General features: G+C 45.8%; 1 protein-coding gene across 3 annotated transcripts in view; it reads right to left on the bottom strand.

Annotated features, from left to right (window-relative positions):
• The window catches only part of SLC9A3R2 (SLC9A3 regulator 2), a 62,432-nt gene extending 37,338 nt beyond the window's left edge, over nt 1-25,094 (bottom strand). The window contains exons 1-2 of one of the 3 annotated variants that reach the window (XM_042437354.1): nt 24,677-25,094; nt 13,764-14,021 (exon numbers count right to left, since the gene is read on the bottom strand). In XM_042437354.1, coding sequence (XP_042293288.1) covers nt 13,764-14,021; nt 24,677-24,925 — 507 coding nt within the window. In that variant the 5' untranslated portion in view covers nt 24,926-25,094. Of the gene's footprint in view, nt 1-4,481; nt 4,621-13,763; nt 14,022-24,676 lie in introns of those variants that run through there. The other 2 variants (XM_042437352.1, XM_042437353.1) reach the window with 2 other exon arrangements.
• Between the last annotated feature and the right edge of the window lie 2,768 nt (nt 25,095-27,862).

The following is a 27,862-nucleotide window of genomic DNA, read 5'->3' as shown; positions in this document are numbered from 1 at the left end:
CATACTCTACAAAATCCATAGGTCCGCCATAAGTCAACAGGCGACTTGGAAGCACATGCATTCACACAACAAACATCTCAGTGGGGAACATAAACAGAGACTGGATGGCCATCTGTCGGGGATGCTTTGATTTGGATTTACTGCATGGCAGGGGGTTGGACTGGATGGCCCTTGCAGTCTCTTCCAACTCTATTATTCTATGATTCTATGATTCTATAAATGGAAGGAGACTTTCTGTGTTGGATATGTCCCAGTTAAAACAGTCTTAGGCAGCAGCTTGCTCAGTTTTATTTTAGAAACGATACCTCTGGATAGGGTTTGCAATGGGCTGTACCTATACCCAGTCCAGCTGTTATAAGGAATGCTTCAGGGCAATCTTTCTGCACTTGAAATAGGGATTTTTAATGCTCTGCCAGCAATATCTTGTAAGGCAGGCCAGGATCATTTTACAAATGGAGTCTGAGAAAAGGAGCAGGGCTTGCAGTGGTTCAGGTGGAAGCCTGAACTGCAGACTCCCTGGCTCACAGCTCATGCTCTGACCCACCGACGCGGCATCTTCTCTAATATGATGGAAAAGAATTAATTTTGTGCGCACTGCGACGCTTTGCCAAACATGCGGGGAGGGAAAGAGGATGGACTTGGATGCCAAACTGCAGCGCCTGGTGCAGAAAAACCACAACCCCTGCTAAGATCAAGGATTTCAATGGTATGAAGGGAGCAGCCGCAAGGCAACAATGCACTGCTTTTATGTTATTGTGTAGGAAAAGCAGTTGTGGGAGGCTGGAGTGGGTGAGCACAAGGGAGACGAGAAGCCTTAACCCATTTCTCCCCTCCACAATGCTCTCCCCGAAACAGCTTTTCCCTCTACGGCGTGCGATGGGCCATCGCTCTAGCTTCCCAAATACTTTTGGCCTACACGTTCCATCAGGACAGAGAGCCTGCGGTGAGGGATGATGGGGATTGCATTCCTAAAATATCTGTAAGGTTGCAGTTGCTTGTCCTGGTTCTGCAAGAAGCATAGAAAAGCCAAAACCACTTCTTCATTTCTCTGAAGATGCCAGCCACAGAAGCTGGTGAAACATCAGGAATAAACTCTTCTAGAACAAGGCCACAGAGCCCCAAAACCCACAAAAAAACTATACTTCTTTATTTTTTAAACAAGACTTTTAATTAAGTCACCAGGTAAAGACCCTACACACTTCTAGGCTATAGTTCTTCTTCTTTTTATTAATATAATACAAAATTGCAAACTTATTTAAGTCATTTCTATAGTTATAATACTTCAAATAATAATAGTAATAGCAAATTTGTGCAACACTTCCCACGTTCCTCCATCCTTAAGTCCCTTCTATATTTCCCAGTTTATAAAACCATTTTGTCTTATTTTTCCCATAATCGTTAAGAAGAATCTCTCGGTTCTAATTCAAATATAAAATGTCCTGTTTATGTGTATGCTTAAACGCGTCTTATATATTTTGACGCTTCCCTTTTTTTTACTACTAACTAATAATAATAATAATAATAATAATAATAAAGATTTATTTCTAGCCCGCCCAATCACGAAGAATCCGGGCGGATTACAATAGTAAAATACATCAAATTACAATAGAGTTATAAAAAAAATCAAACCCTAGACCTACCCCCCCCCCATTCCCAGTAACATTAAAGACATTAAAGACATTAAACAAAAAAATAGGCAGAAAGATAGGCGGTGAAGAATAGGCAGATGAGGGGACAAATATCTCTACATCTGGGGAGGGTAACTAAGTTGGAAAGGCCTGCCGGAAGAGATCCGTCTTGAGTGCTTTCTTAAAGGCTGTCAGAGTGGGAATGTGATGGATCTCCTTCGGCTGGTCATTCCATAGTTTTGGAGCAGTAATAGAAAAGGCCCTCTGGGAGACTGATGCTAGCCTAGATCTTTTTGGCTGTAGTAGATTTCTTCCCAAGGACCTTAGTGTGCGGGACGGAAGAAGACATTCCCTCAAGTACTCTGGGCCCAAGCCATGTAGGGCTTTAAAGGTAATCACCAATTCCTTGTATTTGCCCGGAAACTAATAGGCAGCCAGTGCAGGGACTTCAAGACCGGTGTTATATGGTCATTCCTAGAAGTCCCCGTGATCAATCTGGCAGCCATATTTTGTAACAACTGAAGTTTCTGAACTTGGCACAAGGGTAGCCCCATGTAGAGCGCATTGCAGAAGTCCAATCGAGAGGTGACCAGTGCATCTACTACAGTTTCCAGGTCCCTTGGCTCCAGGAAGGGGCGCAGGTGGTGGATCAGACGAAGTTGATAGCAGGCGCTCCTGACTGTCGCATCCACCTGAGCTGTCAGATGGAGCGATGAGTCAAGAAGCATCCCCCAAACTGCGGACCGAATCCTTCAGGGGAAGTGTGACCCCATCCAGAACTGGCTGACACAACTCCATTCCTGGATTCAGGGTTCCTATAGCAAGTACCTCCGTCTTACCTGGATTCAGCTTGAGTCGGTTTTCCCTCATCCAGTCCATTACCACCTCAAGACATTCAGAGGAGAGATGCCATCCTTAGTCACTGCCTCAGTCCAAGACATAGAGAAGTATATTTGGGTGTCATCAATGTACTGATAACACCTCACTCCATGTCTCCAGATGATCTCACCCAGCAGCTTCATGTAAATGTTAAATAGCATTGGGGACAGAATCGCTCCTTGAGGGACACCCGATTTGAGCTCCCTCTTGGCCAAACAACTGTCCCCAAGCAACACCATCTGGAACCAACCCGAGAGGTAGGACCAAAACCACTGCAATGCAGTGCCTCCAATACCCAAATCTCTCAGTCACTCCAGAAGGATACCATGGTCGATGGTATCAAAGGCCACTGAGAGGTCCAAGAGCACCAACAGGGTCACACTTCCCCTGTCGATAACCAGACAGAGATCATCGACTAAGGCGACCATGGCTGTCTCCACTCCATATCCCGTCCTGAATCCGGTTTGAAATGGATCCAGAAAATCCGTTTCCTCCAAGACTACTTGTAGTTGATTGGCGACCGCTCTCTCGATCAACTTGCTCAGAAATGGTAGTAATGAGACTGGTCTATAGTTATTTCTATCCAGGGGGTCCAAGAAAGGCTTTTTAAAGAGTGGTCTAACTACTGCCTTCTTGAGGCAGGGAGGCAGGGAGCCTTCCCTGAGGGATGCATTAATTATGTTTTTCAGCATCACCATGATTTTTTCTCCCCCCTGGATAGCCAGCCAGGTTGGGCAAGGGTCGAGAGGGCAAGTCGTCTTTTTCAAACTACTAAGAAGCTTGTCCACATCCTCAGTACTTCCCGACTCAAATTGATCCAGTTTAACAGTAATGGCGGAGGCACTGGATGCCTCTCTAGTTGTCTCTGTCCTCAAATTGGCATCCAAATCAGCTCTTATCCGAGAGATTTTATCTGCAAAATAATCACTAAAAGCATCACAGCAGGTTTCAGAAGAATCTAATAAAGGGTTGTGGGTAGAAGGTAGTTGGGTTAAGTTCCTCACTACCCTGAACAGCTCAGCTGGATGAGATTTTGCATACGCAATAGATGCAGAATTGAAAGATTTCTTAACTGCATCTATCGCTACTTGATAGGACCTAAGAAAGGTCCCATGAAGTGTCTTGTCGGATATGAGTTGAGATCTCTGCCAATGGCGCTCTAGTTGTTGTCCAACCCGCTTCATTTGTCTAAGATCTTCCGTATACCAAGAGTTATCTTCTTTTGCAAAACTTTGGAATTTATCATGCGAGAGGGAAGTGCCCAAATCTTCTGGATAAATGGGGGTTAAAGCTGGGAATATCCCGCAAAAACAGGATTGTTTTCAGACAACAATGTCACCATTATCCTTAACTTATGAATTAAATTATGCATTTTCTTCGCTTTTGGCCACTTTTTACTTACGGGAAAATCCTGAAAATAAAAAGAGGCGTGTTTTGGACACTTTGATCATGAATTAAGTCTGGGATAATGGCGATGTCGGGGGAACATCGTCCAAAAACAATCCCACTTTTGCGGGGATATTCTTGGATTTAATCCCCTTTTATTCACGGGATATGGGCACTTTACCTCCCTTGTGATAAACTCCTAAATTACAGGAAACAGCTCTTGCTCACTTTTTTCATATCTTTTGGGTTCCGCCAAAAGCCAAAACCTCTTCAAAATAAAAAGTCAGAAGCAAACCAAAGCCTGAAGAACAGAGGAGATGGTTATGAGATTCCAGTCCCCAAACTTTTTGACCATATTGACTGGGAACTGGAACCAAGAAAGGTAACTTTTCCAAGCTCTGTCCAAGAATAGAGGAAAAGCACAGCTAATCCTGTTCCGTTGTGCACAACCTGAAGCCAAATCTGTTGTTGTTGTGTGCCTGAGGCTGAGAGCGTGAGGTGCCCTGACCCTAAGGCAGGACTTCTGGGAGCTGAAGTCCAAAACATCTGGAGGAGCAAAGCCTGGGAGCCACTGCTTTGGAGGATCACCTGTTTGGAGGTGCTTTTGACCTGGGACCTTTTCGAGAGGCTCTCCGCAGCATCTGGATCAAATGCCTTCTGCATGGCCAGCCTTCCTCCTCTTTGTGCGCTCTGGGTCTTCCAAAATACTTTGTACCCTCTTTGCAAGGTTCTTCTCGCTCCGGAGATAAGGCCGATGGAGCAATGCGGGGAATGTTGGCCGGCCACTGGAGCGACGGCTTCAGAACTTGGTGTACGATTTGTGCACCGAGATAAAACCATGAAGAGGAACTCTGTTCCAGGCTGATAAGATTTTCTGGACATCGGCTTCTCTCTCCCACCCTCTTCTCTGTGCCAAAAGCCTAAACAGGGCCCTAAATGCTCAAGTCCACCTTCCCAGACATTATGAATCTGGAATAGCAACTGACTCCAACTGGACTGGATAAAGCTGGGATGATTCAGTTTTGGAGCCAGCATGGCAAACGTTGAGCGTTGGACCATGACTCTGGAGACCAGGGTTCAAATCCTGGCTTGTCCACATAAACCCATTGGGTGACATTGGCCAAGTCACACTCTCTCAGCCTCAGGGGATGGCAATGGCAAACCTCCTCTGAACAAACCTTGGATATAGAAAAAATAGAGGAAATATGGTTTCCCATATCCAAATTTTGCAAAAAGAGATGGCAGTAGCAAAGCAAGCATTACGGTTTAAGGTTTATAATGGTATTAGAGTGGAAGGAATCTTGTAGTGTATAAAACATAAAAGACAAAATGACCAAGTACTGTATAACATTTAGGCAGGAGCAAAGGGCCTTAATATCAGGGATACTGTGGAAATTCCCGAGTTGTGTCTATATGCAATGTGTAATGTATACTGTGTAATATATGTGTTTTGTGCTTTTAATCTAATAAATTTGTTAAATAAATTTTTAAAATATGATAGGGCACCTTAGGGTCGCCATAAGTTGGAAACGACTTGAAGGCACATAACAACAAGAACAACAACAACCAAATACAAAACTACACATCCCGGGATGCTATTGGGGCAGGCGGCTGCATGGGTTAAAGTGGGATCGGAGTGCTTTAATTGTGTAGTGTGAAAGAGACCTACACACTCATAGAAATAAAGCTCTTTGTGTTCCTGCTCACACCTTTTGCAACGTGGAACTTTTGCCAAGAGGAGAAACTGCAGACCATAATGGCTTCCTTATGGAAAGAAAACAGGTTCTTGGGTGTCCTTTGCATTTGTCTTGGATCAAGACAGACTGGATTTCCTTGCAACACTTTTCCCGCTGGCAAACAGCGAGATTGCACTTATCTCTGGCTGCTAAACTGAAAACCGAGACAACGGGAAACTTGTCCTTCACCTACAAGTGAGAGCTCTGTTCTCTCTGGCTTTATCTGACCTGAGCAGTTGGGGGGTAATTTGTACCTGTGGACAGGTCAATACAAGAATGACCCCTAGAAAGAGGCAGTGCATCTACACTGCAGAAATAATGCAGTTTGACACCAATTTAAGTGCTGTGGCTCCATTCTATGGAATCCTGGGGTTTGTAGTTTTACAAGGTCTTTAGCTTTCTTTGCCCAAAAGGCAAAAGTAGACCCTGCATATGCTCTTGGATTTGCAAAGAGCAGAATGGAGGACAGGGATGCCAAATGCAGGATTGCGCACGGCTTCAAGCGACCAGTGCTGGTGAAGGCACATGGGAGCTGTGGTGCCATTTGTGTTTTTATCAGGGATTCAGCTACACCATTCCCCATGCTCAGAAAGCAAGCTGCAGCGTTTTGATAAAACTGGGTGGGAACGGTCACGTTTTGGTCTCTCTTAAAAACTTTTGCTGGCTAATAACATGCAAGATGCTCTACTTTAGTGGAAGCACCTTTTCCTGGTGACAATTTCTTAGGGATAGTTGCATGCTAGCTTGTTGCAAAAGGAAATCCTTGCAATCTTAATGCCGGAACAAACCGTCAATAATGGTAAAGTGGGAGGCAGTGTGACATAGTGGTTGGACTACAACTCTGGAAAGCAGGGTTTGAATTTCGACACAGTCATGGAAACCTCCTTGGATAGGTCACACACTCTCAGCTTCTGAAGGCGTCTCACCAAACTACAAATCCCAGGTTTCCATAGCATTGAGCCGTGGCTGTTAAAGTCAAGCTGCATTTAATTCTGCAGTTCGGATGCAGCCACAGTCTCTGCAATGCTAGAAATTTGGTAATGTAAGGATAATTTGTAAGCTGCTTTGTGTCCCAATTGTGGGGGGAAAACAGGATATATTATCATTATCATTATTATTATTATTATTATTTCTTACTCGCCTTTTCCCCTGGATCGAGGTGAGGAACAACAACAGACCAGCAAATATTAAAACACAACTTCAGTTACAACATATTTAAAAGCACAAACTAATATCTTTTAAAAAATAAATATTATTATTATTATTTCATGGGAGAGTAGCAACTCTTCTTGGAGTGATAGTGCCCTCATTTTGGCACTCTGTGGCCAAAATGTTAACCCAGATCCACCACAGATACATGCACACAATTGAAAAAGTACAGAGTTTTCCATTTTTGTAACCTTCCTTTCAGCTCCCAGGAGCACAAGAAGTTGGTTGCAGGATGCTTTTGCAAAGCAGAGATGCTCTTGGCACTTCACATTTGCAAACTCAGGGCTGGTCCATGCCATCCAAGTCCTGGCTGCAATCTGGAACAAGTTCTGGTTTTCTTTTTTGCAAAAGGGTATATTCTTTTCCCTGAGTCACAGACAGCTTGCCCACATATGAGGCGCATCTGTTGCCTATGAAAAGTTGAATGCCGCTTCTTCCTGAAACAACTGGCCCTCATTTTACACACAAAGAGGAAATTCTGTACAGTAACGCACACCACATGTGTACAAGGAGTGCATGTATTTCCACCGAGAGGCAGTCAAAGCTAACATCAGACCACACAGGGGGGTCTCTAGCCATGTGGGTCACAAGCCAAGATTTGACATGACTCCTTGGTTAAATCAGTGGCAAAAGCCTCACTTATGAGCCTGGCTTTCTATGCTTTCCCACACCCACAACTTGAAAAATGTTCTCTGTCTCTCTCTCTAACTTGGCCTATGGCCAAAGCGTAAGAGACAGAATTTAACTATGTTCATGAAGTTATGCAGCAATTGTGCAATTCCAGCTTATGAGGGAACTGCAATGTGCCCCATGTGCCAGGTGCATGACAATGTATGTGCATTCATGTGCAATGCAAGTTGTGAAAGTACGCACAAAGCCTCATCCATGTGCAATGAGCCACAACATGCAATCTCATCACATACACATGGTTTTGCAACAAAGGTCTTTCTCCCACTCTGCTTTTGACCTAATTCACAACCTCAGAATTAAGTCTGGGTTGAGGAGAAAGATTATTTTTTTCTTGGAACGTTTGGCTAAAATTCAGACTGAAAGTAACCCAACAGTCAATGAATTGCCAGCGCCATTTGGAGCCATACGAAGCATCCTGGACCATTTTATTTCATCCTTTGGCAGTATCACTTCAAACGTCCATTTTCAAAAGGCATGCTTATAAATCCTCCTTTTAAAAGTTTCCACGAACACCAACACCAAGCCATTCAACTATCCACGGCTTGAAAATATTGATGAAAAATATAAATTCCAAAAAGCAAATTTTGATTTTGCCATTTTATATAAGGGACAGTGTTGTGCAAGTGGTTTGAGCATTGGACTAGGACTCTGGGAGACCAGGGTTCGAGTCCCAGCTCAGCCATGAAAACCCACTGAGTGACCTTGGGCAAGTCATACTCTCTCAGCCTCAGAGGAAGAATTCTTACCAAGAAAACCCTGTGATAGGTTTGCATTAGGGTTGCCATATGTTGGAAACAAAGCATGCAACAACAAACAGCAGCACCATGTTACTACCTCATTGAATCTAATGAGACTTGAGCAGCTACGGATTTTAGTATCCAAGGGGATCCTGGAACCAAACCCCAGTGGATACCAAAGGACCATTGTATATAAATTAAAGAAATAAAGAAGTGTACATATATTTGCATTTGTCCTCTGTCCAAGAACAGTCACAAAGGCCCCCAAAATCTCCCAATCCTTTGACTGGTTTTGCCAGCAATGCTTCCACCAATGTGCGTATCGGCTTCGACCGCTTGTCCTTTAACGTATTGCAGGCCTTTGTTATGCCAAAGTCTTGGTTTCCAGAGATGCTTTCAATCAGACTCTATCATTACATTCTTTATAGCTATTAAACCAGCATTAGCCTCCTCCTAGGTTATTCTGAATTACAGGCAGGAGTCTGTACAAATCTCTCCACCTGGACCTGGCATATTTTTACTATTATTATTATTTTACATTAGCCTTTTGGGAAAAAATCCTTTGAGGTAATAGTTTTTATATGACGGTTGGTTTAATTTTTGTACCATCCCTGCCTGATCCCATATTGGCAAAGAGGTGCGGTGCAAATTCAGTTCCATTCAATGATTAAAATAAATAAGAATGAGTTGAAATGGTGTGTTTTTGAAAGAGCACTGACTCCTTGGATGCTTCTGCGCAGTAGAAATAATGCAGTTTGACCCCACTTTCTCTGCCATGGCTACAGAATCCTGTGATTTGTAGCTAGGTATAGAAAGAAAGAAAGAAAGAAAGTTAGTTGTTGTTATTTCTAGTGCAGATGCACCATGCAAGGCTAACTCCACTCCTGCACACTTTGTTCCGAGTCCAGAGGTCTTCTGCTCTCCTTCGCACACATGCACCGCCGCACCAAATCACGACTGACTCGCGGCTCAATCCGTCGCTGACCTTCCAACTTCTAAACCTCTTTGCCCACTTTGGACGGGATCCCTGGTCTCCTGGGGGCTTTGCTTTCCTAAGACCTCCTTTACCAGAAGCTCAGCGTTCGCAAATGACCTGGTAATTCCCATGTTTCCCAACCGGGTTAATAGGGTTAAAAGCGGAGAATTTTAAATCTAGCCCTTAAAGCTCCCCTTCGCCTGAATGCGGCTCTGTGTTGGTCACAGGCAGACGCTTAGCAGTCAGATGTCAACGATTAGGGAAGGGAATCGGCTGGAAGAAAGCCACCACAAAGAAGTCTGTACCCAAAATAATGCACGAACCAGACCCCGGACCGGTCCCCGCCACATATCCATCATTGGCTTAAAAACCATGTAATACTCTTGTGAGTCAGTAAAAGTGTTTGGATGTCTTGGGCTTATCAATCGATTCCCCAAATCAAAGAAGCTAGATATTGAAAGAAAGAAAAAAAATCTCCTGTTATCTTGACAAGGGGGGGGGGGAAGGGAAAGAATATTTAGCACAGCCTATCTTTTGCCATCACTAGTTTTCTCTGACACCAGAAGACCCTGATGAACAGAGCTTAAATGTGGCACAAGTGCAGATGCATTGCAATGAGACATGATCTTTCATGCCAAAAAAACACAGCCAAGGGTGCATCTGTTGTCGTGTGTCTTCACACTGTTTCCAACGTATGGCAACCCTAAGGTGAACCTATCATAGCATTTTGCCATGACCTGAGCATTGTCTCCGAACGTCTTCTCTTTTGCTCTCCCCAACCTTCCCTGGGATTAGCGTCTGTCTTGGGAACGACGGCTGTCTGGTTGTTTTCGATTTGGGGTGTAGGCAGGAAGCCTCTCCTGAGAAGGAAGGTCTCCACCCTGCAGCAGAAATTTCCTCTCCGGAGGTATTTTTAGTGGAACACAAAGCAAGTGGAAAGGAAAAGGCGGTAGGAGCAAGATTAGGATCAGGATGGGCCGGGTCCTGGGCTTTTGTTCCTAGGGACACCGGTGCCTTTGGGTTTCTGGACCAAAGGAGCTTCGGATTCCCAGCAGAAAGGGTGGGTGCCGCTGAGACGTTAGGCGTTTTTGCAAGATTTAGAGATGCGACTTTTCCATTGGCAAGGGTCATCGATCTGGAAGCAAAAGCCAAATGCTTTTCACAAAACATGTTGCTAGACCTCATGTTTACGGTGGGGTTTCCCAAACAAGAGCCAAACTGCATTATTCCTACAGTGTAGATGTGCCTTCAGTTGTCCAAGGCCCAATTAAGACCATCCAAGATGAATCTGGTTGAATCTCCATTGTTCGAATGCATTTTGAATGCATCCAGTTAACTTTGGGGAGCAGGAGGGCTGCCAAAAACCAACAACACTTCATCCATGATAATCGATATCAGTTTTCCTCCCAGGTTTTTTTTTTAAATTGCATTGTCAGCAATGTAAACAACCAATGTGGTTAGACCTAGGATGAAACTCTGCATGCCTTGAACATGTTTCAAATACTTTGCATTGTCAACGCCATCTTTATTCGAGTGCTGGCACATGTGAGCAACAGAACTTGCAGAAATGTGCAGAAATGTGGTTCCACAGAGTGAATAACAAACCTGAGTAAGATTATTCGCACTAAAAAACAACAATGTCTGAATGACCCCCAACTAAGAATCCTCTTCAAGGATAATGTGAAGCTGCCTTGGACCAACTCAGGCAAATGGGGCCATTTGGCACCTCAATATCTACAAGACAGATGATTTATTCCCCCCTCCATTCCAAGAGCAAATCAATCCTGAGCAAAACTAGAAACAAAAAGGATCAAACTGAGGCTATTGAACTTTGGGCCTATAACTCACTGGAAAAGACAATAATTCTGGGGAAAGTGGAAGGCAGTAGGAAAAGCAGTTTGAATTTTGGGCTATGACTCTGGAGACCAGGGTTCGAATCCCTGCTTGGCCATAGAAACCCACTGGATGACCTTGGGCAAGTCACACTCTCTCAGCCTCAGAGGAAGGCAAAGGCAAACCCCCTCTGAACAAATCTGGAGAAGAAAACCCTGTGATAGTTTTACTTAGAGTTGCCATAAGTCAAAAACGACTTGAAGGCACACAACAATGGCAATAGTAGGAAAAGAGGGAAACCGCACTATTGATTGTTTCCATGAAAGAAGCCATGACTTCCATGTTCGCAAGAGCTGAGCAGCGCAGTCTTGGAGATCTCGCTTTCATTGGGTCACTGTAACCTGATGTCGACTTGGAGGCAAATAACAACAACAACAAAGCAAGCCAGCTGTGTGTGCTCTGCCTTCTCAGGCCCTGTTCCTTTCCAAGGCAGGATTTCAGGAAATGTCATTTCTCTGGTTTCATTTGCAATGTGTGATGGGTCAAGATCCCCATTCCAGCCCTTCTCCCTCCAGCAAAGCTTGCAACAGGGTTATCTGTGCCAGAACTGCAGACTTATCAAGCCACGACGGCAGGCCTTTCCCTCTTTCCCACCCCCTTCTCGCCCTCAAAGGCACTCCTTTCTCCAGCGGCTGTCATTGGAGTTTCCTAAAAATGTCCTGTTGGTGACATTTTCCTGCAGAGCGTTAAGTTTGTGTGTGCATTTTCAAACCCAACCTGGACCAAGAAGAGGCCAAAGAACGGCAGACACACATTTGTAAAAGAATTGACAGAACGCGTTGATGTTCTCACGGCCTAGATTTTTATCTGCTTTTCCGGCCTGGGAAATGCTTACCAGATACAAAAAGTTGTGTTTAAAATACTTAAGGGTTGTTAACCGAAATGTTTTAAAGTGCATCCTTGTCTCCCTTTTTAAAAACCAATTAACTGAGGAAGGTTTGTTTATGTGTACACACACACACACACACACACACACATCCTGCCCTCTATCCAAGGATTTCTTGTTGGTGCTCCATAATATCAATTTATAACAATAAATAAGAACCATTTTGGAAGATTAAATAGGCATTACACAATTCATCATTCAAATAGGCACAATTTCAAACCAGTTAAAACCATTTAAAGTAATCCTGACCATAGCAATTGTGCAAATTGGATGAAATCAATTAGGCCCCTGAAGGCTTTTGGAAACAAACAGAATGCCGAAAACTGGTTTCATGGGCTTTATTTCCATAATAAGGGACTCAGACTCTTGAGACTTTGCCTACCTTCTCTTGTCTCCAAACTCCCTAAAACACCTCTTTTTCTGGCCAAAAATATTTTTTCTTAAATGTGTGCATGAAAAAGAGAGAGAATTTATGCTTCTGGATGCCTCCAGAAAAGGCAGTTCACCAGAGACCTCAAAAAATGCCAATTTTTCCAAACAAGACTCACAACCACTTCTATACGCAAAGCGACATTGCACATCTGAGGAAGTGAGCTCAAGTCTACAAAAGCTCATACTACCAGCTTCTTTCTTTCAGTCAGGCTGCATCCTCACTGCAGAAACAATCCACTTTGGCACCACTTTATCTGCAATGGCTCAATGATATGGGATTCTAGGAATGTTAGTTTTCTGAGACATTTAGCTTTCGCTGTCTGAGAGCTCTAGTGTCACAACAAACTACAAAATCCCAGGATTCCAAAGGACAGAACCATGGCAGTTAAAGTGGTGTCAACCTGGATTACTTCTGCAGTGTGGATGCAGCCTTAGTGTCAAAGGCGCTACAAGATCCCTTTGCACACTGATTTTCCAGACTAACACGGCCATATCTTCAAATTCAGCCACTTCTGTAGCCCATGTTTTTGCCATTTGTACCAGCCTATGGTTCCCTCCAGAGGGTTCTGGGGGCAAAAATAAAATGCCCCCTGGACTCACACAGTTGCCCAGACGTACTTTCTTTGGCCCTATTGCTTATGATCCTTCTGGAAGATCATGCGGCAGGAATTAACCAAGCTCAGAGTTCTGGCTTTTTGTGTGTGTGTTTGGAGGACCTGGGCTTGGCACAACCCCAGGCCTCCTGACCTGGTTTGCTACAAAGGACCACTCTTTTACCCACCCTCCCCTCATCCGACATTATGGGATTATCTCCCACCATCCCCAATCTCCACCTGAGCTTCAGAACAACTTCAGTCCAAGCCCTGGCTTTGCACATGCATCCAACACATCCTCTGTGCTCGCCGTCATCATTCAGTTAACACATGATTTCTTGGCATGGTGGGCAACCCTTGCCACTTTCTTGCTCCACACCAAACTGGACACTTTGCAACACCCAGCCCAAGCAAAAAAACAAATGTGGACAATCCCAGAGGATTTTATCCCTTCCATCGTTCCTTCCTTTGAACGACTGCCAAAACTCTTTTTTGTTGGCTGGAGTGTTTTGGGAGCTTTTAAGCTCATGCCTCCACCAAAAAAAATGGAATTGTTCCAAACTCTGGACAAATGAGCCACCAAACACCAAGCCTATAGAAAAGCAGAGATGTAGAATGCTCTGAATTCACCTGGCAACTCAACCTTTCCTTCCACGAACCACCTTGGGTCCACTCCAGGGAAAAGGTGGCATATAAGTACAGTAAAGAAGTGAATTACCTTTCTCCCGCTTTCTGAACTCGAGCTGAGCTTGTGCCTCTTGAGGTTCCTGCTGCTGAGATCCGCTTGGGGTTTCCAGACCTCTCCGTTGTCGCTGGCAGATGGCTTGACCGGGGAGACCTCTCCATCCACCACAATGCCGGTGTGAACCATCTCTTCGGTGCAGGTCAGCTGGTGGGTCCGGAGGTACTCATCTGTCTCTTTGTCCACCACAAGTAAACACGTCTCACTTTCGATGGCTTTGATGCACTGCACCACCTGTGAAAGGAGAGAAGAGGAAAGGAGACCAAGACCATGAAGGTGGGTTGCTAAAGCACAAAAACAATGTCCACTGGGTGCCAACCAGGTGGAAGCAGCTTTGTTGTTATTGTGTGCCTTCAAGTCGTTTCCGACTTATGGCAAACAGATCATGGCATTTCCTTGGCAAGTTTCTTCCGAGGGGGTTTCCCATTGCCATCTTCTAAGGCTGAGAGAGTGTGACTTGCCCAAGGGTACCCAGTGGTTTTGAGCCAGGAGTCAAACCCTGGTCTTTGCTCTTGGCCGAAATTCATCCCACATTTTTGACCCTATCTTTGCTGCCCTGTTTCTTCCTTTGTCCAGCCATCCTTTTCCTAACTGGAACCTGGAAAGCGATTTCTTAACATGCAGCAAGAGTTTGGAAAAACACTGCTTTTGGGGACTGCACCTCCCTGCATCCAGTGGCCATGCTGGATTCTGGAAGCTGTAGTCCCAAAATAGAAAATAACAATGCTAAGCAGTTTGAGCATTGGGCCAATATGACTCTGAAGACAACGTTTCAGTTCCCAACTTGGCCACAAAAACCCACTGAGCGACGTTGGACAAGTCACACTCTCTCAGCCTCACAGGGCAGGCCTTGAACAATTCTTGACAAGAAATCCTCATAATAGAGTTGTCTTAGGGTCACGATGGGTTGGTAACGCCTTGAAGGCACACAACAACAAAACAACAACAACCACAACAACACCTCTGGATTCCAGATGTTGCGCTAAAGGAAAGATAGGACTAGTTTAGCTGGGACAGCCCATATCCAGCATGGATCAGCTGGCATTGAATTTTTATTTCTTATTTTCCTGTGTTGGTGTTTTGTTTTGTTTTAAACCGTCATTGAAACTGATGTTATCTTCTTCTCTGCTTTTCAAATAAGATCAATTCAATCGCTGTAATTAGTAATTATGGTTTCATTGTGGATTGTTCTGATCATTGTTTCTTCAGTGGATACCCACCCAGAGATAAGCGTCCGACTTCAGGGTGGAGTATACCCCTTTTGAAAAGTTTTAAAAATAAATATTCTTGTTGGGAACATTTGAACGGGATGTCCTTCGTTTTGGTATCATGTGTATAGATGTAACATAAAGCTTTATAACTCTGCCTTCCCTTTTCTCTTACATTGACAGGTCTTTGTAAAATTCATACACAGATAGGCATAAATACATATATATTCATGAAATATAAATAGCTACCAGATTTAGCTAAATATGAGTCTGACCCACACGGCACCATGATAAACACTGGTCATGTCAATGGAGGTGGTGAGTTTGCTCTTGGTCCAGGCCTTGGAGGTAGAGAGGAACTGCTGGACCTCTTACCCTTTCCCTCCACCACTCCCTTCTCCTTCTGTGTCATGTCTTTTTAGATTGTAAGCCCGAGGGCAGGGAACCATCTAACTAAAAAGATTGCATGTACAGAGCTGTGTAAATTTACAGCGCTTCATAAATGAAGGTTAATAATAATAATAATAATAATAATAATAAGATTTATTTATTTCATTCCTATGCCGCCTTTCCCCCAAGAAAGGGACCCAAGCTAAAACGTTATTAAAACATCACAATAAAAACGTGAGAGCCATTAAAATCATCTCATTAAAATAGTATAAAATAAAAAAACATGCAAAAGTTAAAAACATAACTAAAACACACACCATATATATATACACACACACACACACACACACACATATATATATATATATATAAACCCACCCTGTCCTGATTGTATCCATGCTGCAGAATTAAAAGATGAATCCCCACTGCAGAATTAAAGCAGTTTGACACCACTTTAACAGACATGACATGTTTTTGGCTAAGCAAATGCCTGGATAGCCATTCATGAATGCCTTTGCCCAGGGAAGAAGCTTTCGAAAGCTTGCAATGTATATTTTGTACATTTTGGAAAATGCAAAAAAATAAAAATAAATGCTCCATAAACATATTGCTGTTTTGTGGTTTTGGATATGTGAATACCTGAATAGCCATTCCTTAATGCCTTTGCTTGATGAAGAAGCCAGTGGAGCTTCCAAAGCTTTCAATGTATGCATTTTGGAAAATGCACAAAATGCACCATAAAAGTACTGCTGATTTGTGGGTTTTGGATGTTATTGAACTTTGCTGCCTCACGCCTGGCCAGCACAGCTAACCATGGATATGTTTCCAGGCCTGACAGATGAGCCTGGAGGCTTCTGGGGGTTTCTCTCTTCTTTCTTTCTCAGGCCGAAGGCAAATGGCCGGCGGTGCCTTCATCCATGGCTTCTTGCTGCAAGAGCGACGGCTCAAGCACCGGAACGCCACCTGCTCCCTGTCAGATGCTCTTTGCAGCTCCATCAAGGGCAGTCAAGCTGGGCCCAAATTTCCCATAAGAAGGCTACACTCCACTGGAGAACTCCACCAGTGTGGAATTACAATGAAGAAGGGGTCACTATAACCTCCAGAATCCCCCAGCTAGCATGGACATTAGTCCTTTTTGCATACACTTGCACAGAACCTAGCATGGCCATACTTCAGTCTTGATTTAAATACACAGTTTACAAATGTTTCTTTTCAGGACTACAGTTCCCAGAATCCCTGAGCATGTCTGCTGTCTCATCTGGTTAAAGACACAGGCCTTGGGGGGATGGCAGCTCCCAGAATCTCCCAGCACATTTAATCTGGTTTAAAGACATTTGCTCAGACCTTGGAAAAGTCATTTGGGGGGGGATTACAACTCCCAGAATCCCCCAGCATGTCCAATGCCTAGTCTAGTTTAAAAACATTTGCACAGACCATAGAAAAGTTACTTTTAAGTGACTACAGCTCCCAGTATCCCCCAACCAGCATGTTCACTGTTTTGTTGTTGTTGACCTTACATTATTGCAGCCTTACATCAAAGTTGATGTTACATTATTGCAACCCTGTTTTGCAGTTTTCATCCCAAGATTTAGCCAGAGGTTTGTCTTTGCCTTCTTCTGAGGCTGAGAGAGTGTGACTTGCCCAAGGCTACCAATGGGTTTCTATGGCTGTGCAGAGAGTTGGACCCTAGTCTCCCAGTGTCCTAGTCCAATGCTCAAAATGCTGCACCTTATTGGCTCTTGGTCATTCTTTGGTCAGGTTTAAATATAATATCCACAGAGGATATGTTCCCAGACATAACAGATAATAATGAACCCTATATTTCTGGTGGATGTTGACCATAGAGTTGCACTGGAGGACCTCCAGATGTCTAAAACCGTGGTCCCTCTAGATATCTGGAGATTTTCTAGCACAACTCTATGGTCACCTAAGTTGACCACAAAATTGTGCTGGAGGACTTCCAGATGCCTAGAGAGACATTCTCTCCCAGATATGGGTACATGAAACTGCAGTTCCGGACCCATGGATACTGGGGTCATACTATATATTTGCACAGAGTACCCCAAAGTAACACCCACAAACATTATTATTATTATTATTATTATTATTATTATTATTATTATTTTCTTATATCCAGCCTTTCTCCCAACATAGGGACTCAAGATGGCGAACAAGTATAAAGCAATACAATTGAAAAACAGTACAATGATATATATATATACACAAAATTTTAAAAATAATTAAACAATTATTTTATGCCACACAACTTTACACCCCACAACTGGGGGGGGGCTGGGGGGGCTGGTGGCTCCCAGGCCAGTGGGACAATGAATCCATCCCAGGTTTTGGCTAATCTTCGTGTTGCTCTGAAAGATGCATTACAAAGATTCAGGACTTTGGATAGTTCCATTTCCAGTTTGGGATAAAGTCTGGCATGGATTAACCACCAAAGGCTATTGAAAAATGAAATTACTCACACAGAGGATGCTCTTATTATGGTCAGCCTAGAAGCCTTTTCCATCTTAAAAGGGGAACAACCCTCCGCCAAAAGCTTCAGAATTAAATAAAGCCTTCTTATCCACAGATTCAAGCATCCACGGCTTGAAAATATTGTTTTATATATATATATCTCCAACCTGCATGATCTAGGCATTTGGGACCATAAGTCAAATCAATCCTGTGATTTTAATATTGTAATAATTTCATTCCTGTTTTAAGGTACCACTCTTCTATGTTTTTAATGGAATCATGCCTTTGATATCGTGAGCCACTCTGCGTCCCAGTTCTGAGGAAACAGTGGGATACAAATAATAGTAGTAGTAATAATAATAATAATAATAATAATAATAATAATAATAATAAGCATCATCAGACCATCCTGCTAGCCAGGTCACCTGTGGCTGATGGGTGTTGTAGTCCCCCAACACCTAGAGAAAGGGTGGCCAGGTTGGGAGAGGCTGGTTTTGGGGAACAAAGGTGGGAAATTTGGGGGGTAGGCAAAGGTAGTAGAGGAAAACCAAGGGCATTTGGGTTGGCATGGGTGAAGATGTCAGAAGCGGACAGAGAATGGCGCATAAGGACAGGAAAGCAGGGAAGGGTGTTGCATTACATCAAGAAGATTAGGGAAGCCTGCCTCATAATCACCTTAAACCTGCTGCCTATCAGTTTTATTGGCTCAACCTGGATCTTGAGCCATCCTTTGCTTCTGAGTCATTTCTTCCCTCTCCTGTTTTCCTTCTTTCCCCAGCCAGAAGGGATATAGAAATCTTCACTTATTTCAGCCTTGCATGCAGAAACAAATAACATCAACCATCCCTCCACCCCTCGATGGCGCGTAAGAATACAAAAAAACTGTGTGCCACTTTCTACAACTATTTGCACTTTGGGATTTGGGTTGAAAACACTATTTGTGCATGCATTAAAAAATGCTCCCTTTTTCTGCCCAGAAAACCTGACCTTAAATCCCATTGTTATCCCTGTTGAGAGTAGACCTACTGACTCAGTGGGGTTTACCTAAGCATCGAGTCACCATTTAAGCACTGACTTTTGAGGCTGCATCTGCACTGCGGAAATAATGCAGTTTGACACCACTTTCACAGCCATGGCTCAATGCTGAGAGGTCCTAGGATTTGTAGGCCTCTCTGACAAAGGAGGCTAAATATTTCACATTACTACATATGTCTATGGAATTCTGGGATATGTAGTACTGGGAGTTATTTAGCCTCCCCAGAGCACTGCACCATGGCAGTTAAAGCAGTGTCAAACTGCATTATTTCTGCAGTGCAGATGCAGCCAAGGACATCTTAAAAGATGGGGAAAGTGGGATGACTGAGGATTAGCTAGGAGTGTCCCAATTGCGAAACTGGGGCAGTTGGAGGGTATGCAACCCTGGCAGGAGCCAAGAGGACTGTTTGGGCACATGCATGTTAATGCACTCAGTTGAGCCAGGATAAAACAAAAAGGATTGCAGGCAGTTAATCCTACACAATTCCTCTTATATGCATAAACAATCCCATTTACACACACAATGGCCAGAATCAATTCATGCTGATGCATTACGGTTGCATTCTTTTTGCATGGGTGCACAGAAAGAGAAGGCGGACAAAACCTGCTGGCTCCCAGCAATGTATTTCTCCAAGCCCTGACACATATGTGCATAAGTTCCCTTGCACACATGAGGCCCAAACAGACAGGCCCAAATAAAGCTGCTTCGGGTCACTTTGGAGATATGCTGTTTAAATGACAGATGCATCTTAAGAGACCAGAAGCTGCGCCAAAGCTGCGCCTTGGTCTTTATAATAATAATATAGATTTACTTCTAGCCCGCCCAATCACGAAGAATCCAGGCGGGTTACAACAATAAAACACATCAAGTTACAGTAAGATTAGGGGGGGAAATCAAACCCTAAACCTATTCCCCCCCCCCATACCCAACATTAAAACAGAATTAAACAATGATGTTGTAACATTAAAAACATTAAAAATATTAAAAACATGTAAAACATTCAATTAAAAAATAGACATAAAGATAGGCGGTGAAGAATAGGCAGATGAGGGGACAAATATCTCTACATCTGGGGAGGGTAACTAAGTTGGAAAGGCCTGCCAGAAGAGATCCGTCTTAAGTGCTTTCTTAAAGGCTGTCAGAGTGGGAATGTGACAGATCTCCTTCGGCTGGTCATTCCATAGTTTTGGAGCAGTAATAGAAAAGGCCCTCTGGGAGACTGATGCTAGCCTAGATCTTTTTGGCTGTACAGTAGATTTCTTCCCAAGGACCTTAGTGTGCGGGACGGACAATAGGTAAGAAGGCGTTCCCGCAAGTACTCTGGGCCCAAGCCATGTAGGGCTTTAAAGGTAATCACCAACACCTTGTACTTTGCCCGGAAACTAATAGGCAGCCAGTGCAGGGACTTCAAGACCGGTGTTATATGGTCATTCCTAGAAGTCCCCGTGATCAATCTGGCAGCCATATTTTGTAACAACTGAAGTTTCCGAACTTGGCACAAGGGTAGCCCCATGTAGAGCGCATTGCAGAAGTCCAATCGAGAGGTGACCAGTGCATCTACTACTGTTTCCAGGTCCCTCAGCTCCAGTAAGGGGTGCAGTTGGCGTATCAGACGAAGCTGATAGCAGGCGCTCCTGACTGTCGCATCCACCTGAGCTGTTAGTTTGAGCGATGAGTCAAGGAGCATCCCCCAAACTGCAGACCGAATCCTTCAGGGGAAATGTGACCCCATCCAGAACTAGCTGACACAACTCCATTCATGGATTCAGGGTTCCTATAGCAAGTACCTCCGTCTTACCTGGATTCAGCTTGAGTCAGTTTTCCCTCATCCAGTCCATTACCGCCCCAAGACATTCAGAGGAGAGATGCTATCCTTAGTCACTGCTTCAGTCCAAGACATAGAGAAGTATATTTGGGTGTCATCAGTGTACTGATAACACCTCACTCCATGTCTCCAGATGATCTCACCCAGCAGCTTCATGTAAATGTTAAATAGCATTGGGGACAGAATTGCTCCTTGAGGGACACCCGATTTGAGCTCCCTCTTGGCCAAACAACTGTCCCCAAGCGACACCATCTGGAACCTGCCCGAGAGGTAGGACCATAACCACTGCAATGCAGTGCCTCCAATACCCAACTCTCTCAGTCGCTCCAGAAGGATACCATGGTCGATGGTATCAAAGGCCGCTGAGAGGTCCAAGAGCACCAACAGGGTCACACTTCCCCTGTTGATGACCAGACGGAGATCATCGACTAAGGCGACCATGGCTGTCTCCACTCCGTATCCCGTCCTGAATCTGGTTTGAAATGGATCCAGAAAATCCATTTCCTCCAAGACTGCTTGTAGTTGATTGGCAACCGCTCTCTCGATCAACTTGCTCAGAAATGGTAGTAATGAGACTGGTCTATAGTTATTTCTATCCAGGGGGTCCTTTAGGACTGGAGCATGGCTTTGGCATGGGTTCCGGCCTCTTAGGATGCATGCATCATTCAAATAGCATACCTCCAAAGTGACCCGAAGCAGCTATATTTTGGCCTGTCTGTTCAGGCCCATGGTTACATTTTTATTTTTATTTTGGGGGGGGGGGGGGTGTTCAGTTCTATTCTGCATTGAGTTAACAGTTGTATCAATGGAGTGACATTCCTATAACCATTTCCCTGAATCCACGGGATTTGCGCCCATATTCACTCACCCCATTCAACAATACTTCTTTGCTGTGGCATCCTCGTAGTGCAACAACCTCCCCATGGAGGCCCGATGGGCACCGTCATTGCTGTGGTTCAGCCTCCCAGAGGTTTTTTTGGGGGGGGGCTTTATTGGTTTTACTAAAACCCTTGCATGCCCAATGGTTTCTATTTTCCCTTTCCAAACTTCTTAAATTGTTCAATACTTTTTAAAAACCTATACAGTCATCTAGAACATTTCACGCTCTGTTCTAAACTGTCAGACCGGTTTTTATGGTGCACCACCCAGAGCTCTCCAGAGAGAGAGAGAGAGGTCAGGCTATAAATATTTTAATAAGAAAATAATCAATAAATAAATAACCCACACAGGAGCCCAGCCATGCAGTTGCACATATGCTTGGAAGATGTGTAACCTGTTTTGTAAGTGCCTTCAGGATCCCACTTGATCCCCAGGGATTGCAGAAACAGAGACACAGCGCATGGTTTCCCTTTGCGCACAGGGACCACGCTGGCAAGTAAACACTGGCAGGTAGGCCACAGGTGTACAGTGTCAGCATTCAGCTGGAAAGTGTTGTAGCGCAACTACCCTGAAAGTCCATGCGTTTAGATTTACACAAGTAATGGCCTTTCGTGGTTACCCAACTTTCTCTTCTTGTTGTTGTTTGCCTCCAAGTCGCTTCCAACTTATGGCAACCCTAAGGTGAGCCTGACACTAGGTTTCCTTTGCAATATTTGTTCAGAGAGGGTCTTGCCTTTGCCTCCTCCCGCTGAGGCTGAGAGAGTGTGCAATAAGTAAATGCAATAAATAAATGTTGGCAACCAGGGAAGGGAAAGGTATCAGAACGACTTTATAGTAACTCATAGAGGAAATCTTCTTGTGGTGTACCTTCAAGTCATTTCCAACTTATGGCAACCCTAAGGTGAACCTGTCATGGGGCTGAGAGTGCATGATTCACCTAAGGTTATTCAGTGGATCTCCATGGCTGAGCAGGGATTCGAAACCAAGTCTCCCAGAGTCCAACACACTTCCCCTTGTCCACCAAGATGGGGACTCTTTCTCATCTTCCCAACGTAGGAGGGTGGCACAGGAGCAAGAGAATGGCTTCTTGTGAAGATTTCAGGGCAGCCTTTTGGGGTTTTTGAAAATGTATTGAGGGTGGCCTTGGGCAAGTCATATTCTCTCAGCCTCGGAGCAAGGCCATGGCAAACCCACCCAGAAGAATGATCTCTCACAAAACTATAATGGTTGCCGTAAGCCAAAGGTGACTTGAAAGTCTTAAGGGATGCAGGGGTGCTTTTGTATTTTAATTGGGGGGGTCCATCCCAATTGCTAGCCCCACTCTTTCCCAAACGCTGTTGTTTCCCCAAAAAAATCAATTGCAATTCCTAGCAGTACTTTTCCCCAGACATCCCCAGCTCCCTCCCTCCCTCCCTCCCTTCCTTCCTGAAACACAGCAATGACAACCGCTGCCTGCAGTACTGCAGTTTTGCCAATCTCAGCAGAAATGGCAATGTCCAGATCCCCAAACATAAGTAACGCAGGACTTAGTTGCAAAGGGAGACATAGCGGCACCCGGTTTGGCAAATCCGGCCCTTCCATCAAACATGGGAGACCTCTGGCCCTGGCCAGTGGCTGGCCAGCTTGCAAAACCTGCTCAAAGACAAAGAAAGTCTTGCTGGACCAGAGCAAGTATGGACCTTGATGAACATCCCAGATTTGTTCTGGGTTTGGAAGCTAAGCAGGGCTGGGCCAGGTTGGCCTTTGGATGGGAGACCTCCTTGGAGGGCATAAACCAGGGATCTCCAGGTAGGGCTGGGTGCAAATCCAGTCTGGATCCAGGAGGAGGGCAATGTTTGCTGGTCAGAGCTGGCAGTCCAGGGAGGCCGGTTTCCTCTGCTTTGGGGAGATAAGCAGGAAAGGAGCCAGCCTGGGTCCCTGGAGGGCAGCTGGGCCCAAGAGCCTGGCTATGGAAGGAATCTATTAGAAAACCTGCATTTCTGGGGGGGCCTTTGGAGCAGGGCAGAGAGAAGAAGGCAAGGCAGCTTCTCTGGAGGCTGTTTGTAAGCAGAGTCTATCAGGGGTGCTTTCATAGAACCCTAGAGTTGGAAGAGACCCCCCCAAAGGGCCACCCAGTCCAGCCCCCTTCTTTTGCCATGCAGGAACTCCCCCTCAAAGCATCCCTGACAGATGGCCATCCAGCCTCTGCTTAAAGACCTCCAAAGAAGAGACTCCATCTTATCCAAGGCATTCAATTCCACTGTCAAACAGCTTTTGCCATCAGGAGGTCCTTCCTAATGTTGAGCTGGAATCTCTTTCCCTGGAGCTTGCATCCCTTGTTGCTCTGCGTCCAATTCCCTTCCTCAACAGGACCTCCCTTCGTGTATTTCAACAGGGCTCTCCTATCCCCTCTTAGCCTCCTCTTCTCCAGGCTAAACCTCCCCAGCATCTCCTGAAGTCTCTCCTCAGAGGGCTCCATGGTTCCCAGACCCTTCCCCAGTTGGGCCAGTTTCTCCACATCCTTTCGGAGTGCTTTTGTCCAGAGCTGGATCCAGCCTTATTCCAGGGGGGCCTGAGCTCTAGCACTCCCCTCCCTCCAGACCCTGACAGGGCTCCTTTCTCTCCAGGCAGCCCAGGATCGCCCCTTGTCTTGTTCAGCCAGAGGCCTCCCATTGCCTTTGTGCTGCTTGGCAGTGGAGACCCTTCCCAAGGGAGACTAGAGGGGCCTGGTCCTTCCCTGGGTCCAGACTGGGATCGCATTGGCCTTTTCAGCTGCCGCCTCCTAAGAGGGTCGATGGCTCCTTTGGCATCTTCCTGAGTGGCCCAAGGGGGCCTTTGGGGGGGGGGCTTTGTGGGGGGGTTGGGGGGGGCTTGGGGGGGGGCCTTGGGGGGGCTTTGGGGTCCCTTCCGACTCGGGGCTCCTCTGCCTTCCTGAAGGGCAGAAGGGGGGCTTGGACTCCATGGCCCCGGTGTCCCTCCCAACCCCACAACCCTCCAGACTCCAGCAGGGCAGGAGAAGGGGGTCTGGGGCAGAAGACCCTCATGGCCCTTCTGCCTGGGGGATCGAGGGCGGGGGTCCTGGGGGGGTCTCTGTCCTGCTGACCTGGTGGTGGGTCTCCTTCTCGACGTTGCGGCCGTTGACCTGGACCAGGCGATCCCCGGCGCGGAGGCCGGCCTCTTCTGCCGGGGAGCCGGGCTCGACTTTGCGGATGAACTGCCCGCTCTTGCCCTTCTCGCCGTGGAGGTGAAAGCCGTAGCCCTGCGCCCCGCGGCGGATCCGGCACAGACGGGGGGCCGGGACGGGGCCGGAGAAGGGCCCCGGCGGCGAGGCGCCCTCCTGCTCCTTGGCCATGGCCCCGGAGAGCGATCAGGGCACGCCGCCCAGAGGCAGCCCGCCCCGGGAAGAAGGGCACTCCTCCTCGGCCGGCAAGGAGAGCAGCATCATCGCCCCCGCAGACCCCGCAGCCCCAGCCCAGAAGCCGCCTCCCTCCGTCCCTGGCTCCCTCCCTTCTCCCCTCCAGAGGTGGAGCCAGGAGGAGGGAGGACGAGGCAGCGCCCTCCCCCTTCCTTCTCTTCTTCCCCTGCCTCCTTTCTTCCTTCCCCCCTTCCCTTCTTCCTTTCCTCCTTGCCTCCCCTCCCTCTCTTCCTTTTACCTTCTTTCTTCCCTTCCTCCCTCCTTCCTCCCTACCCTTCCTTCTCCCCTTCTTCCTTCCTTCTCTTCTCCCCTTTCCCTTCTTCCACTCCTCCCTCCCTTCCTCCTTCCCTCCTTCCTTCTCCTCCACTTTCTTGGGGGGCATTTAGCTTACACACTTTGTAAACCAATAACCGGTATAGAAATGGACTTGCCATATTGCTATTCTTCCCTCCTTCCCTTCCATCTTCTCTCCCTCCCTTCCTTCCTTCCTTCCTTCCTTCCTTCCTTCCTTCCTTCTTCCCCCTTCTCTTCTTCCCTTCTTCCCTTCTTCCCATCCCTCCCTCTTTCCTCCAAAAACTCCTACTCTTAAGGGTACATCTCTTGTTCTTACACACTTCCTTTCCAACTTTGGCAACCCTAAGGCAACCCTATCTTTGGGTTTTTCTTGGCAAGATCCGTTCAGAGGAGGTCTGCCCTTGCCTTCCCCAAAGGAGGCCGAGAGAGTGTGACTCTGCCCAAGGTCACCCAGTGGGTTTCATGGCCAAGCTGGGATCCGATCCCTGGTCTCCAGAGTCCTAATCCAACTCTCAAACCACTGCGCCACACTGCCTTCCTACTGAACATCAAGGCAGCCAGCATCATGCCCCTAATGGAGGGTCTGCATAAACCCAAGGAGGAGGCAAGGCACAGGTCAAGAGTAGTAGCCCCCCTACTGTCCCTTGGACCAAGCCCTGGCCTCCGGAGGGAGATTGCAGCCCAGGAAGCAGAAGGAGGCCAGCAACGGAAGGCAGCCCCAGGAGCTGCCAAAAGCTCAGGCGCTGCTGAATAGCAAAGTGAGGCTCATCCCAGCCATTCTCCATCGCTGAAGACTCAAGTCCAGCTCAGCTGACTGGGGAAGATGGGGGCCAGGTGTTCCTCATTGTGGACCACAGACACTTCCAGGATCCTCTGGTCTTTCTTCTTTGGACTTACTCTCTTTAAACCAGACTTGGACCACACACACCTCTTCCATCTTTTCCAGTGGATCCATGCTAGTGGATTTCCATGGCTGAGCAAGGAACCAAACCCTGGTCCCCAGAGTCCGAGTCCAACCCTCCCACCATTCCCCCACATTGGCTCTAGTTTGGAATTATTAGGAAATGATTTATTTGGGGAAATAAATATAAAACATATATAAATACGTTTTAATCAAGACTGAGGAAACCTGACCAAAAAATACCCCGGAGGGATGGCAAATCTTCACCAAATTGCTACATGATTCTTTGGTGCAGAAAAGTGCATTTTCTACGGGTCGAACAATATTTCTATATAACTGGGGACTTATTCTCCGCAGAATTTGTACACAGTGTTGTTGGGGCCCTTCAGACTTGTAGCCCTTCATATATATGTGTGTGTGTGTGTGTGGTGAATTATTGTGTCTACTGGACTTTGACACAGAACTAGCAGGTCCTCCATCTTGAGGCAACCTGGAATGTTGGTTCAGGTGCGAAGGTGTTGAAAAACCCACTTTTGCTCCTCTGGCAACAGTCACAGAAAGGGCTAGCTGCAGGGAACATTGCGCTTTTGTTCCCAAAATGGAAAGGAATGGCATAAAATTATGGCTTTTGGAGAGAGTCCCCTGCCGTTCTGCATTTTCAAACACCGAGAGGCTTTTGATTCCAGGAAAAATGCACATTGGTCTCATTTCAGAGGTGGAAAGAGTTGCCTTTTTGCAGGTGCTTTAAAACCCACCCACCTTCTTAGTTATGAAGGATTTGGAAGCTGCAAAGCTTGCCCCTTGCTGTGGCAGAATGGCAGAGGTGTGCTTGGAAATGTATTTCCAAAACCGCCTCTTCAGAGCAATTGCAGTGTTGGCTCTCCTTTTCCCATTGCCATGTGCCAGGGCAAATCATGTGTGCCTTTCTGTGCCTTCGGGTCACCTGTCGACTTAGGGCGACCTCCTGGGTTTCCTAGGGTTTTCTTTGGCAAGGAAGACTCAGGTGGCATAGAGGAGCTTATATCATTATCAATATTTGTATTGGAAGGATATATAGGATCAAAATCTGGATAGGAACTGTGGGCTTTCTTTAGGTATGCCTTCAAGCTGCCTGTTGACTAATGGTCACCCAGGTATTTTGGAGGGTTTCTTAGGCAAGGAAGAGGTTTTCGCAGTTCTTTCCTCTGAAATATTTCCAATAGCATTTAGTATTCCTTGGCGGTCTCCCATCTAAGGACTAACCAAGGCTAACCTTTCTTAGCTTCCAAAATGAGATGGATTCTGGTGCTTTTAGGGTATTTAGACCCTGGGCTATATTGGGTGAGAGCTAGCATGGCACAGTGTTGGACTATGACTTTGGAGATGAGGCTTTGAATCCTAGCTCTGCCATGAAAGCCGCTGGATCGACTTTGAGCAAGTCGCACTCTCTCAGCTTCAGGCTGAGGCAATGGCAACCCTCCTCTGAACAAACCTTGCCAAGAAAACCCTGTGACAGGTTCACCTTAGGGTTGCCATAAGTCAGAAATAGGGATGTAAAGAATATTCTCCAAAATTCGAAAATTAGGAGAAAAATGGCAATTTCGAACATTTCTATTACAATCTGGAGAGGAGAAATTCTGAATAATTCTCTATCAATGAGTAAGAATATTGAGGCTAGTCATTTCGAAATTGCCATTTTT

Source organism: Sceloporus undulatus, chromosome 8, assembly GCF_019175285.1.
Source record: "Sceloporus undulatus isolate JIND9_A2432 ecotype Alabama chromosome 8, SceUnd_v1.1, whole genome shotgun sequence".
In the NCBI taxonomy this organism is placed as follows: Eukaryota; Metazoa; Chordata; class Lepidosauria; order Squamata; family Phrynosomatidae; genus Sceloporus; species Sceloporus undulatus.
The sequence above is the reverse complement of the archived record's forward strand: the minus strand, read 5'-3'. Positions and strand labels throughout refer to the sequence as shown.